Here is a 16,032-nt window from a genome sequence, read left to right as displayed (position 1 = left end):
CACTTGATAGCAGAAGTGCCCACCCTCCTCCTCTACTTTTCTTTGGCTTCAAATAGCGCATCACAGGACACCGGCAGAAGTTGACCTTACTTCGCTTTCTACCATGTTCTTTCTTCTACTGCGGCACAGGATACCCTGAGGATATGTGATTGACAGGTTATTGTACCCACTTTTCCATCTGCAGTTGTTTTAATCCTTCACATTGTTTTGGACATGTGCATTTCAAAACTGACCTAGCATTAAAAGAATGCTGAGATCTAGTTATTTGTATCGATGGTTTACCAAAATCTGAGAATCTTGAATTTTTCTTTTCCAGCTGTTGCTTATGTATGGTTCACTAATTTTGACTCAAGCATATCCATCTTGAACATTATAGATGAAAACTTGACACCATTAAAACACACAGAAACACACACACACACACATACACACACACACACACACACATATATATATATATATATATATATATATATATATATATATATATATATATATATATATATATAGAGAGAGAGAGAGAGAGAGAGAGAGAGAGAATTAAATACGATAAAGACTTAGCAATTTATTTCAGTGCTTTGTATTTGAGATGTAGTTTTCCGTGAAAGACAAGACTTTGTGGATATTGTTTCAAAATGCCCAATCTTTCATATTGGATCAAAATGCTATTTCCCCCCCCCAGTCTGGGAAGTGGGGGGAGAAGTGTCCCCTTTTGCCCTATGGCTCAGGCGCGTATAAAAGATTGGGCACCTCAGTCCTTATTCCTTTTTCTCAAAACTACGGTCTTTATTATTATTATTATTATTATTATTATTATTATTATTATTATTATTATTATTATTATTATTATTATTATTATTATTAATATTAATATTAATATTATTATTATTATTATTTAACAAATGTAAACTAAATACCGTATGTGGTTTCGTAATTCTATTGCCCGGCGGACCTTACAAAATGAGGCCCATTATGGTTAATTTAAATGAAAGAAAAGTACGGAGCGAGTAACATGTGGTTTTAGAAATGATCCTTATGATTTTCGTAATTGTACTTCTTAAGAAAAAGTGCCGAATGAGGAGAAATGTATGAACTATGAGATTTGAATAAGTTATATATTTATTATTAGACAATTTGTGTTTGAAGTAAGAATTAAGAAAGTGTTCCGTGACATTATGGCATATACAGAAGATTACATAAAAGACAAGCTGATAAAGGAACTTCAAGCTATACACGTGGTAAGTTTATTGCCTCTTAACGTAGCATTACAATTGTTCTCTTTGTAACAATTACTATTTTTTCGCTGGCTTTAAATAAAGGAACCTAGTATGGAAATATTCGGAGGAATATTTCGTCAGTAAGGAGGTGAAGTAACGCAAGGGTTATATTTAAAAGAAAAGTTATATTACGATGTTGTGTATTCGTAAGTGATTAATACTGACTTGAAGTTTGCTAGCGCATTGATTTAAACTTCCAGATCTGATATTTCAGCCGGTAATAGTTAAGAACAGCTACTTCTCATCTCCCGTGCACGAGGATACATCTTACTATTGCACTACCTAAACACCCTAAGTACAAGGGCAAGAACTCAGTCTATTACCTACTTTTTAACATCCTAGATAGTCAATGAATAATTCCTGAAAGTATGGCGTTTCTCGTCCTTCCCTAAATGGGAAGTACGGCTCCTTAACTATAACCTTTCAGCCTATGATTCCTCAGGAATTTCGTGCCTCGACCAAGTCGGAGATCGCGTGGCTTGTAGATTCTGTTTAAGCGCAGATTAAGAATATGCGAGCTACTTTATGGAAAATTTACAGGTAAAATATGTTAATTCACAGAGGAAGACGTTTTGAAGAAACGGATGGTGTTTAGTGTCTCCCCTGAATTCATCAATGGGTTTGGAGTCCGTTACTGTGAATTTTCGTTAGCCATTGTAAAAGACCTTTTTTATGGGTATACTCAGCGTCACTGACGCGCCTGCTCCCTACGGAGGCACGTCCTTCCTACCCCTTGGGCCCCGTTTGCTGCACTCCTGCAATGACTCGATTAGACAGCTTTCGTGCTTTTTATTGGCCACCTAACACAAGTTGGTTCGTGTTTTATGCACTAATTTTTATACCATACGTCCACACTGTATTTACACACATAACTACATGACAGTTGCAAATAATGAACCGTAATCAGATTTGGGCGAGAAACTAAATAATACGCAAAGGAACTTTCAAGATGGTATCAGTGTACAGTATATATTATGATATTTAATCTAAGGGAAGTGTAAAATAATTTTTTGTACCCCAATTTTTAATCTACACGTATAGGTCTGTTTTAGAACACTGAAAAGGGGCATTAATATAACTCATGATCCAACACAGTTTTTGTTGGAATAATAATGGAGAATTCCTATTTCAGTAAGGACCGTATTAAATGTATTGATTATGCCGAAAGCCATAAGAGGATTGTGCACATTTAGAATTCTAGACACAAATTTTATCTTACGGTAAAATACATGTATTGAATGAATGAATGAATGAATGAAAATGTCTTTATTGAAGCGGGCGAGGTTCAGCCATGGCTGCTCTACCACCTAACCCTTGTCAAAAGAATACAATATTAAACATTACACATTAAAAGGAACAGAAAAAAAACTTTAAAAAAATACAAGTAAAAGAATAAATCAGAAAATAAACAAGTGACATATGCAATAAAAAGTATCGATATTGTTGGATTTAACTAAGCTCTTACATAAAACTGTACATGTCGTAAGTGCCAGAGGCCAGTCGCTGGGATTTCATCAAATGTGATTTTAATGAATTTCGAAATGAATTAAATGACTTTATTTCCGTGAGAGCTTTTGGTATCGCATTCCATACTCTCGGACCTGCTCTAGAAAATGATCCTTGCACTATCTTCAGTTTAAGCCTTTGTACATTGAATTTCTCACTGTTACGCGTAACGTGAGAGTGAATTTGTGACCGCTTTGTAAATTTACAATATAAATATTGTGGGGATTGAGTTTTAAGGATTTTATATATCAGACAACTATAGCGTAGGTATCTTCTTCTCGACATTGTTAAAATGTCGTTTCTATTTAGCACTGGTAGGATATGTTCCGATTTCTTTAAGTTAAAGGCAAACCTAATGCACGAGTTCTGTATTTTCTGTATAGTTTTAGAATTGTAAACAGAGAGAGATGGTCCATATACAGCGTCACAGTAGTCTAATAACGGTAAAACAAGAACTTGTATGAGATATAATTTCATAGACTGAGATAGAAAGTCTTTGGCTTTGTAAAGTCGACGTAATAAAGTAATAGCTTTATTACACTGAGTAGATATATGATTATTATAGTTTAGTTCCTTATCCAATATGAGTCCTAAGCTTTTCACATGGGTAGAGTAAGAAATATAAGTGTCCATAATTTTTATTTTTAGATCCGATGCCTTGATTTTACTCAACTGTTGTGAGGTTCCTATAATCGTAAATGTACACTTACTTGGGTTGATGGCAAGACCGTTATCAGTACACCATTCAGATACAGAGGTCAAATCTCGATTAACAAGTTCTACAGTTTGTTCAATATTTTGTGGTGATGACATGATGCAAAGTTGTGTGTCATCCGCGTAGCAATGCACAGTAGAGTATTTAATGGAATCTATGAGGTCAGCAATGTAAATAGAAAATAAAAGGGGACCCAAGATTGATCCTTGAGGTACTCCTTTGTTTATAACGAGTGCCGAAGATAAGGGATTTTGAGCTGTCCTAAGATATAGTTGTTGCTTTCTGCCTATTAAGTAGCTTTCAATCCAGTTTATGACGGTATCAGAAAATTTATAATACCTTAGTTTAGCCAACAACAGGTTATGATTAACTAGATCGAAGGCCTTGGTTAGGTCTAAGAGGACTATGATTGCAACTTGAGAGTTATCAACTGCGTTTAATATCCCATCTGTTACCTCGAGCATCGCACTGACAGTACTATGATGCTTACGAAAACCGGATTGAATAATAGGGATAATATTATTATGATTTACATAGTCGTATAATTGCTGGTTTACTAATTTTTCTACGATCTTTGACATTATTGGTAAGATACTAATTGGACGTAACTCGTTTAAGGAAGTTACGCGGGGTTTCTTTGGTAGCGGTACCACTTTTGCTGTTTTCCAGGCAGTAGGAAAGCAGCCGTTAACTAGTGAATAATTAATTATTTTCGTTAGAGGTGATAGTATGAATGGCAACGCTAATTTGATCATTTTAGTGCTTATTGCATCAAGGCCAGCTGAGTTAGATTTTATGCTGTGTACCGCCTTTCTCACATCGGATTCATTTATTGGGTTAAATAGAAATGTTGTCTGTAGCTGTGGATGTTTTTTAGACAGAAATTTCTTAGTTTGATTGTCAACTCTCTCAGAATTAATAGGAGGCAAACCAGGAAGACTGACGAAATGATCATTAATAACATTTGGATCATTGATTTCACTGGAAAGTGCTACATCATTGTTCCTGTTACAAAGACCCAGCTCTTGTATTACTTTCCATTTGTCTTTAACTGCAGTGCAGTTTTTAATACGATAAGAGAAGTAAGCAATTTTTTCTTGTCGAACCACTGACGTTGTAAAGTTCCTAAGCCTTTTAAACTCTTCCCAATCTTGTTGGGTTTTGGTACGCTTGAACTTGAGATGTGCTCGATCACGCAATTTCATTAATAGCTTGGTATTACTTGAGAGATAAGGGAGTTTAGTTTTAGAAAGCTTGATCTTTTTAATAGGAGCATGTACATCGAATATATGTGTTAATACGTCCTGTACAAAGGAAACCTTACCGTCTATTGTTTCAAATGACTCAATGTTTTCCCAGTGTATGTATTGAGCATCGCTAAAGAAAAGATTTTCATCAAAACTACCATAATCTCGACAGCTAAGAATTTCAGGTTTCGGGCTAGGCGGTTTATTAATATCAAGAACCATGTATATAACACAGTGATCAGAATTTCCAATAGGGGGACTAACACCATGCAACGCCAGTCTGTCTCTGTTATCAGTAACAATAACATCTAACAAAGATTCACTTGTTTCAGTTATCCTGGTAGGCTCATTAATTATTTGAATAAGATTTAACCTATTTAATATTGAGTTTAAATATACCGTTTCAGGTTTGTTTATGCAAGTTTGGTCACAGTTCAGGTCGCCAATTAAATACAGAGAATCGACCTGTGGATAGAGCTCGATGACAATATCTTCAATAATTGATAGTGAAGTATACGATATATTGGGTGATCTGTATAATGCAGCAAAACCTATTGAATAAGAGTTTATTTTTACAGTAAAATTAAGAAATTCTATGCTTGGTCTCTCTAATCCGTCACCAGAGCTGGATGCAAAAGTTATAAGTTCTAGGTTTTTAAGATAATATACTACTATCCCCCCACCCCTGCCCGTGTCTTGTCGTAAAACGGAATACCCTTGTACATCAATTTGTTCAGTATTAACAGATTTATCTAACCATGATTCAGTTACAATAAATATAGCACATTCATTCGTAGCGATAAGAGATCTTACTTCATCAATTTTCGGAAGAAGTGAGCGAACATTAGCATGCATAACGGTAAATTTTCTTTTGACATCTGCAGGTATTGTGCATACCACAGCACGGTTTCTGTTAATAACAGAGAGGTCAAGAATATGAGAATGTCCAGTAGAGTTACCCATAGTCGTACTCATAGTTACATTTATGACATACGGTACGTATTATGTATATTATAATATCTAACCCAGTGATTATCCTCCTGGCACTTACCTCAGATATGAGACAGAAGTTTGTAGGATATTTTGAACTTCTTACATTTTCCCGAGAATTCATACTTAGTAAGCTTAAGACACAATAAAACAATTTAAACGATATTACATAGTAAGAACGTAAAAAGCAGTAATGAGACATTTTGTGAGTATCTACAGTACAGTTGCAGTCAGGCTGCAAATGAACAAGGGCTTCCATCGGTGGCTTAGATTGAGAAAAGGGGCACAGATCATGGAAACCACAAGCAACAACACTATAACATTTTAGATACAATGCAACACACTCACTAAATAAAGAATATAAGCACACAACGTATAAGATATTCATTATATATGAAACACGCTCCAGTTTATTGTCCATTTTCGAGCAAACATTTTCGTAATAATGTTTTAAGCATGATTGTCTGCACATAATGAATATTAAAGAGTAAGTTATTTTGTACAGAAAGTTGCTGGTAATATAAGCAGTCAAAACGAGATAATGTACAAAGGGGGAGTCAGTTTTTACACACAGAGGTAGTACTTCTGCCTTGCACTTTATAAGAAGGACGGCACTAACCATTGGTTAAAAAAATATTAGTGAAATAAAAATATAATAATAATAGAAAGAAACATAAAAGCACTTCCCAGTTTTGTTCTTCTGTGTAATTACACCGACTGAAGTTCCTTAGCTGTGGTTATGAAATGCTTTACCTTGTCTTTTATGATGACGATTTTCCCATCCTGTGTATATACGTCCCTTGTACCGAATTTCGTTGTCGCCATCTTAAGGAGTTGTAATCTTGACTGGCACAGATCTTCTCTTATGGTGATTCCGCTGGATTTTAGTTTCCTTTTGTTTCTGAAGACCAAAGCTCTGCTTCTGTAGCTCGTAAACTTAACAATAATAGGCCTTGTTTTGCCACGAACTTTAGGACCAATTCTGTGAGATCTGCAGATATCCGTAGGCTCAAGTTTAATTCCTAGTTTAGTCTCGAAGACTGACAAGGAAACGTTATCTGTATTTTCTTGTTCTTTTTCAGGCACTCCGAAAATTCTTATACTGTTTCTCCTTTGGTATTGTTCAAGTTCAACTACACTTTCTTCCAGAGAAGCGATTCTATTTTCTTTTTCCTTCAACTTGGATTTCAGCTCTGACACTGAAGCCTTCATTTCTTCTACTACTTCTGTATTAAAATCGATAGTTTCTTTTAGTTTCTGCACCACAACTTTCGTTACTGTCTCAATAATAGCTTCTATAATCACATTTGTTACTTCCGGTGTTTGTACTGCTGCCTTCACTTCACTACAAATTTGTTTCATAAAGTCTTCTTTTGATGGACTTGACGCCTTTGTATCGCGTGGAGTTGTTGAGCCTTTAGGTGGCATTTTGTAAATAGGTAGGCCCTATTAGTAACAACAAAAAGAAAGAAAAAAAAAAACTTAGTACACAGCACTTCACTACTTTAAGATTATTATTTGTTAAAAAAAAAATCAGTCAGTTTTTCCTAAGAGCGCTTCATAAACTGATATTAACTGGGAGCTTCACGCACGCAACTACTTAACGTCCGCCATCTTGATCGTTAAAAAAAAAACGTCCGCCATCTTGATGTATTGCGTACAGCGTGTCTGCCCAAACGTACTATTAGGGGAGGATGATTATTTGTGTCCTGTACACAAGGCGATTTGAACGACAGTATGAAAAATTTTGAGAGGTGAATCCTTCACCGTAGTCTAGGTTTCACCGATAACGGTTGATTTTAATGGCGACACATTCATGTTTAGCATGTTAACTGTCTGGTTAATGGTTTCCAAATCTACATTCAGAGGAACAAATTCTTTACATTGCTGGTGCATAATTTCATATTTACACCTTCTTTCGTGGTCACCAATATCTCACACACATTCATGTTGTTCACGGTAAATATTCAAAGCACCCTTTACACAAATAATCATCCTCTCCTAATACTATGTTTTGTCAGACGCGCTGTACGCAATATATATATTTTACCGCAAGATAAAATTTTTGTCAAGAATTCTTTCTGTACACAGTTATCTTATGCCTTTTAAAATAATCAACACATTTAATACGGTCCTTACTATGATAGGACTTCTCCATTGTTATTCACACAAACACTGTAACTAGTGCACTACAATATTGTGTTACCAGTGAAAACAATTTTCATAATTCTAGAGAACACTAGGACGATGTTCACGACTGAATCACGTAATAAACTGTTTCGTGGTTGCAGCAGAACTACAAAGACGTAGTTTTTATTCGATATTTTGGTTTTACTAATGATGGCAAACATCAAGTGAAATTCACACTTAATAATGCAAACTATCAGTAACGCACGAGATAAACCTTTTAATGAAATGTGTTTTTCGAAAACTGTGGTGATGTGGGGAAAATTGTGCTTCATGTGATGTTTACAATCATTAATGAATACCAAATATCAAATAAAAACCACGTAGTGTCATTTGGAAACAAAAGTTTTGCCAAGTTGGCAACACTGTCAACCGAATTGCAACGCACGTAAAAATTATCATATTGATACAAATCAACTTTCTGAACTTCATCATAACTTAAACACATAGTTCTGATTTAACGCGAAATTTATATTTTATTTTCCATTGTCGCGAGCCGATTTTGGATCTCGAGTTGGAAACCCTGTAACTCGAATACGAAGCGGAATTCGACTCATCTTTATAGGAACTTTTCTATTGTATTTGATGTCAGGATTCATCCCTCAAAATTTTCATACTCCCTTTCAATTCGCCTTGTGTATAGGATCTAAATGCCCGTAGGAAATATTTACATTTCCAGTACAAAAATCAAAATTTCAATAATTAATTGCGAATGTTTGGGGCTGCAGCCGCATGAACGGTTAACGGATATTAAATACTTAGATACTTCTCCAATACATGTAAAAAAAAAATCAGATTTTTAAAAGGTGGGGTTTTTGAGAAAATGGCGTCCAAACATGGCATCTTAATGAAATTTTCAGCTTTTCATCATGCTATAACGAGGAATGTAATAATCAAAAACGTAAGTCCTTTACATTTTCAAGAGACCGTATGGAGTAGATTTCGATGCTAGAAGCAGATGGTTGATATTGTTCGTGAGAACAGAAAAAAAATGTTTGAAGTTAGCAGAAATTTCACCAAAGTTGGCAACATTTCGAGTGAATTGCGCGATTTCTACTGGACCAATCGACGAATTTTGGCTCTCCACCGAAACATACAACTTTATACTCTTCCTGCTATTGCGATTATGGTACTAAGTACACTCGTTTCTCTACAACAAAACTTTTAATTTGACATAATTTTAAGTTTTTCGAGCAATCCGAGAGGAGGGCGGCCATTTTGGAAGGCTGTATATCGAAGGAAATTTTTTTTTCAGCAAAAAGAATAAGTATGGGTAGAGATGCAAAAAATCCGGCTTTTTTGAATTGATGGTTTTTTTTTTTTTTTACATAAAAGCCGGCTTTTTTTGGGAAAAAAAAAACGAGAATTTTGGAAATTTTGGCTTTTTTCATTTTCATGATTTTTCAATCTAAATAGCTTTCTTATAGTATATTCTATACTTAGATAAGAATTCCATGACCTAAATGCCATATTTCGCTCTAAAATTCACCATCAAGATGGATGGAGCACATGTTTTACGAATTAAAGCTAACATGAAGAATGTAGTATTTGGGGGCAATTTTAGAGGCTATTTAACTTTATTTTAACTTTTGAGTTATCGATATATTTTCTTCTCGATATCATTTCTGTTTGTCGTCTGTTTCATTTCTAAGAGCGTAGTACTCTAGCTTCTAACGCAGAAGTTAAACTTAACGTTTTTCTATATATCCGTCAAAGCGTACGTTTTTCAATATATCCGTCTAACCGTACTTCCACATTTCTGTTATACTGTAGCTGTGCAACGATTTAGCAATAATTTTCCGGATACAATCTTGAATACTAATTTATACAAATAATCAGTAGCGGATTTAGAAACGTACTTTGGGCCTGGTTTCTCTGATTGTTTCATTTTCTAAAATCTCCTAATTTTATTTGGAAGGAGCTTGAAGTTTATGAGTACAGGCATAACTAATACTGTATTTCGTTTCGTTTATATATTTAGCGATAATCTTCCGGATACAACCTTGAAGATCATTTTATACTGAGAAGCAGTGGCGGATTAGAAAAGTATTTTGGGAGGGTTTTTTTCTTACTAATGTTTAGTTTTTCTAAACATTCGTAATTTTTATTTGACGGCAGCTTAAAGTTTATGAGTAAAGGCATAACTAATAGATATTTCGTTTGTTTTAGACATTCCGTAATTTTGGGGAACAGGCTTCAGTCCGAAAGACCGCCCCCCCTAACCCTCGCAAAACCGTCACTGCTGGTAATTAGTAATAATAACGATTTAAAAACAATAAGAAATGAAGTCAGCCAACTCACAGTACACGCACTATTTCTACTTCATAGATGGAATGAAGAAAAGTTTTGTCAGAATGGTCGAATGCTGAGTTGAATTCCGGACTTCTCGATAGATGCGCAAAAGCTCCAGTCAATCATGTTTGTTTGCAGTTGTATTTATCTTAACTTAAATATATTCCGTAGTCCTTTTTTTTGTGTGTTGGTGGGGGGGGGGGGAGAGTTCCATAATGATATGAAGGGTGTGAGCCAAGAACATGGTAACTAACAAATTTTCAATTGCTGAGTTACGCAGCATCAGATAGGCAGCAACGCATACCGCTTCGTTTAATCCCTCATGTATAGACTTATGTGACTTTCAAAATGGATTGTGCAGCAGAAAATTTCTAATTTCTTAAAATAGTAAAATTATGGGTTACCATGTTCTTATCTCACACCCTTCATGTTCAATCCCTCTTGTTAAAAATACAGAAAACTTGAGGACTGAATAAACCGTGATGGTGCTTATATAAAACTGTAGAATTTCAAGAATATACAAAACCAAAAGCTCTAGGTGTGCAGCCTTTAAGTGTATCATATAAATCTAAGTATTTTTCTTATGTTTTATTTTAATTTTATTTTGTTCCAAAAAGAGGGTATGGAATATTTTGAAGTAAAAATACTACATAGAATTTTGCTACTTATTTGAGTATTTTTTTAAAAGAAATATTTCCTTTTAGGGTTGGCTGATTTACACCAGCTGTTTTTCTTCTTTTTTTTTTTTAAATAAACAACTGGTTTAAACCGAAAAAAAAAAAATAAAAGGTACGAAAAATGCGAATCGTGTGAACTACATGGTGACGTTTCCATACATCAAACCATCTGCATTAGTTTTATTTCCTTTTCACCTTTTAATCAAGGTGTCCCATGTTCAATTCTCGGTCGAACCACAACCTTTCTTTCATGCGTAAACAAAGTAGCGGTTCGGATGTCACTTTAAGCGAAAGTCTTCTCCTTGATAACCTCGATATTACGTAAGGATGTTAAGCCTGAACATACGAAACGAAACTAAATTGTATATTTCTGCATGCCTGAATGCCTGTTGTTTTATAAAGAAGCCAAGGTTGCTTAAATATACTGATATAAATTGACAAAATTTATCGATTGCCTACGTAGCTTCCAACATTAGCTTGGATTGTACTTTCAATGATATGTACGCTCTAAATTTGTAATTTAATACCTCAGTTTTAGCGTACTGATTATGATACGTTGACCTTTAAATTTTACATGCAAAGCAATAACAGGATTTTTTCCGTTATTGTTTTACATTTAGAGTAATGACGGGATTTTCCCGATGGCTAGGGCGGGAGTTTCTCAATTTAAAAAATTTACTGACCGGACTTCTTTAAGCTTATGTGACCTCTTCCAGCATAACCCCGTTGTTGCATAATAACACCAAGGCGAAACAAACTTATTTCTGTCAATATGTAATATAAATACATAAAGCAAAATATCTAAACCCAAAAAAACCTGGTTTAAACCAAAAATGCCTAGTTTAAACTCCCCCCCCCCAAAAAAAAACGGGTTTTTGGCATTTTCAAAAACAACCATGGCTCTTGCCAAACCTGCTTACTTTTGTATGTAGGAGGTTAAAAAAAATCTTATTATATACATTGGTTAATCCTTTAAAATTCATAATGTAAATATGTTGAGAAGTAAAACTGTTTGAAATATCTTTTCGAAATTCATGGTTTATTTTCGAGGTTTTATATTATCGGCATCAACCACTAATTAAATGACTTTTTGTGTTGTAGAGAAGCGAAACAAAATCTGGTTTATCAATTTAAAGCAGAATTTTCAAAAAAGCCCAAAATTTCCCAAGCAAAAAAGCGAAGCAGAAAAAACAGTTTTTTTTTTCCAAAAAGCCGGTTTTTTTCCGAGCCCTTGCATCTCTAAGTATGGGTCTAATAATATTGCATGAAGATCCCATATAAAGAAAATAAATGAAATCTGAGACTATGATGGGGACCAATTGTGGTTTGCCTGGACGATTTGAAGTGGAATCAGTCCTCTATTTTTTTTTTTTTTTTTTTTTTTTTTATTAATAAAAAGAGAAAATCTCAAGAATGGTTTCCAGAGAGTAAGACGTCTAAGTGAAATAGCCAAAGCATGGGAGTCTGCTTGCTTGAAGTAAACATAATTCTTTAGTTGGCGTTCACTCCGTTTCTAAGGCAATTTTTATGGTTCCCAGGGCCACACAAGAAAAAACTAGGGGTGAGACGAAGCCCTTTGAATTCCTGACAGAGGGAAGTTGGTTTTTGGTCGGAGTCACCAATTGCGTATTGCTTTTCAGTGTATCTTTAGTAAGAGCGAGTGTTCTACTTTTGAATAAATATCTTGCTTTTGCGATGAAAACTGAAGTGCATACAGACATATTACAAATTATTCATAATTACGTGAAGTAGTAGCAAAGATAGTAAACAGTTTTTTTTTTTTTAATTATTATTTCCTTTTTTAAGTGCGTTCTCTGATAGATACGAACTATTACAAGGTTATTTTTAAGATAATCTTCTATAAACTTTACGGGAATGGACTAATAATTGGAGTAGGAGAGTACTTGGTTCTTTCGATAAGTGATCGCAGTGATTGTGCTAACATCATGAAGCAGTAGCTTCAAGAACTCTCAGTTTATCATTCTACTGTGGACATATAGTTTCTTTATATAGAGAATTTTTAGTACGTGCTTACTCACTTTGCAGCACTCCAGTTAAAAATTAAACGAAATGATGGACAATACAAATTAAAACCATCATCAAGTAGAAGTACGGGAATATTACAGAAGATTATCAGATATCAAAAGACATCTGTTTAATTCCCTCATGGGAAGAGAGGGAATTCTATAATAATGGAAATGACCGGGAACATTTTATGTAGAAAGAATTCCTTCATGTGATTTTTTTTACTAGCAGGAATTTACGATATAACCGTAGTGTATAAAAAAGTGTGAACAGTATATAAATGAAAATAAGTAAAAAAAATCAAATGCATAATTTAATGAAGTGGAAATCCCACAATGTTGTAAAAGTTTTTTTTTCTTTTTTTGGTTTAATGTTTGTTTAAAATCTTAATTATTAAACGGAAGTTTATATTTTGCTAAAGATTTCTGAATGGCAGATGGTGAGTAGATAAATTTTGCTATATATTTATATGCTTGGATGTCTTGCATTACACCAGTGTTATTGTGTGTTGGAACTCCTCAAGGGTAGGGGAGAATAAACAAATACCCACATGTACAGAAGTGAAGAAAAGGATAATATTATGTGTAGTCACCATGGGCGTAGGCGATACATATTGAGGGAGAATATTTTATTTTTATTTTTGTTGTTATATTTCTCTCTCTCACTCACTCTTGTTATTCTGAAAAAGTAGTTAGTTTATATCTACCTCCTCCGCCTTCACATTAAAATATGGCACCCAGTTTACACCATATTGGGCTGATATTTAGTATCCCCCAGGGGCGTATTAAGGGGGGGGGGGGCTTCCGGGCTTAAGCACCCTCCCGAAATTTTATTTACTATATTAAAGTAAATGAAATAGCTTGAAGAATTTTCACATTTCCAGGAATACAGTTAGCAAAGCTCCCTCCCCCGAAACAAAATCGTAAATACGCCACTGGTGTCTTCCAGTCTTGCACATATAAGATCTCATGTTATCTTCGGTGTTACTTACTCCACAAAATATAGCTGAGCGAGCGAAAGGGAGTTAGAATCCCCGTAGGGTCTGTTTTTTACTACTTTTATCACAATTTAGTCAAAAATAAGGTACTTGGTTCTGGAGACATGAAATGAGTTGGGGGGGATAGTAAAACGCCAATGCCATATTGTTTTACTGCTCAAATGTAAAACCTTTCAACTGTTTAGTGGGGAAAACCGTAGTATTCAGAAATAATGAAAAGAATGCTCCAATAAACTTGTTTCCTTACCCGATTACTGTGAGGGAGGATAGCTTGACAAAAACTACATTCCATAAAACACAAACCAACTTTGGTCGGTTATGAACTTCTGGCTTTCGGGTAGAAAAACGATTAATTTCGAAAAAGTCAACGATGAATTTGTTGATCGATAACTCATAAAGTATTGTTACACAAATGTAGATGGGTACTCCAATGAAGTTTTGGGGTATCGTGGGGTACGTAATTTCTGCATTGTTAAATATTTTGAAATATATGTCTCTAAAGGTTGTAAAGAACGTTACCGAAAACCGCAACTCGGTACGCCTTACGGATACCGAAATACGGAAAAATAAAGAGCGACACCATAGAGGTGTAGGGTTTGCATACTTGATGATGCAATTTCGAAAAATTACTGAGATCTACCAACAACCTCAAAAGTAGCTTCAATTCAAAACACACTCATTTGGGACTTGGGTATACCATATGGGTCGCAAAACTCCCATCTTTAAGCATTACTAAAATATGTCGTAAGAAAGTTTTAAAGAACATTATAGATTGTGTATGTGTGTCGAAAACAAGTCGAATACCTAACGGCTACATAGAAACGATTAAATTATAACGACACCAATGTGGTGTGGGGTATATGTACTAGACGGTACAATTTCGAAAAATTAATTACTGAGGCCTAACAACTCCCAGAACAGTTCCAGTCCAAAATAAGTGTACAGTTCGCGGAATAAAAAATGTTTCAAAACTTTTAAGTCTAAATTACTAACATACTCTTGCGCCGTGTGCTTATGCATTCTCGATCGATTACGTGCACCTGGTATTTAACTCATGCCCTTCCTCCTCCTTCCTGTCTCAAACAGTCTTTGTGACGTAATATACTTTTTCCAATGGGATGAGAAAACATAAACGTGTTTACAAACTTGGTAACTCTAAAACCGCCTCTTTCATTCGTTTGTTCTGAAGTTCCTTTTTAAAGCCTGAAAAAAATCACAAAATGTTTACCCATGCTTTTATAAACGCCTTTATTTGCATCCTGTCCCTTCTTCAAAGACTGTATATCACATCAAGTTAGAAAGATGTTCCTTGTAAAAATTATGGAAATTGTCAATGACGGCAGTAGGTTTTGTGCTTTCAAAGGCATTGGAATTGAGTAATTGGCAGTGTTATTGAGAGTATATCATTGGATATTACGAAGACTTATAAAATATTTATTTAAGGAGCACCCATAAACGTACTCTTAAAGTCTGCTCATGTGGTTCGGATTCCACGTTAATCAGTAGGTCCACGTCTCATATAGCCACGCTGCTGAACGGGACGTTAAACTCAACTCATATTCTGGGTCTAACATTCAGTGAATTATTTCGGTATTTCACACCTTCTTAAGCAGATTGGCTAACTTGCTGCCTTACTTCTCAGAATTTCCTTTTGCACTGCTTTATTAATATAATAATGTAAAATATTTGCACTAGTATTTTTTTTTTGTTTGTTTTTGAAATTGCTTTGCTTTTGTGAAAAAAAATTATGCAAAAGAGTTTTATAAGAAAATGCGAAAGTTTGTGGTAGTTCGTAGAAATTTTGCTCAGTTTTAACAGTCACTTTTTGAAAATGCTGTTAGAATCTTGTATCTATAATAAACGTTGATTGTACATTTAATTTTGATGAGTACATCTTTAATTTGCTGTAATGTTATTCAAATCGTGTAATTATTCAGCAAACAGAACAAGTAGAAGAAACATACAAAAACAGTTATAGTGCTAGTTCATGATAAGTTAACGAAGTATTGTACTATATAATGTAAACATTTTAAGTTTCGAATAACAGTATCAAGTTAAAGAGGTGTTAGATGTTGCATATTGTGGGATTATGCTTGAAAGAAACTAGATTTCCAGTGAG

The 16,032-nt window shown here is 34.6% G+C and overlaps 2 protein-coding genes across 2 annotated transcripts in view; both read left to right on the top strand.

The window, feature by feature from the left end:
• The first annotated feature begins 1,099 nt into the window (after positions 1-1,099).
• Positions 1,100-16,032, top strand: part of gny (ALG6 alpha-1,3-glucosyltransferase garnysstan) — a 31,503-nt gene continuing 16,570 nt past the window's right edge. The window contains exon 1 of the mRNA XM_081768763.1: positions 1,100-1,238. The gene's annotated coding sequence lies outside the window, so the exon portion shown is untranslated. The remainder of the gene's footprint in view (positions 1,239-16,032) is intronic.
• LOC145693082 (bolA-like protein 2) overlaps positions 1,107-16,032 on the top strand; it is a 60,528-nt gene continuing 45,602 nt past the window's right edge. The window contains exon 1 of the mRNA XM_081768765.1: positions 1,107-1,238. Coding sequence (XP_081624891.1) covers positions 1,176-1,238 — 63 coding nt within the window. The 5' untranslated portion in view covers positions 1,107-1,175. The remainder of the gene's footprint in view (positions 1,239-16,032) is intronic.

This window comes from Thermobia domestica, chromosome 8 (genome assembly GCF_964235325.1).
Source record: "Thermobia domestica chromosome 8, izTheDome1.hap1.1, whole genome shotgun sequence".
In the NCBI taxonomy this organism is placed as follows: Eukaryota; Metazoa; Arthropoda; class Insecta; order Zygentoma; family Lepismatidae; genus Thermobia; species Thermobia domestica.
Note: the sequence above shows the minus strand (reverse complement) of the source record. Positions and strands in the feature narration are given on the sequence as shown.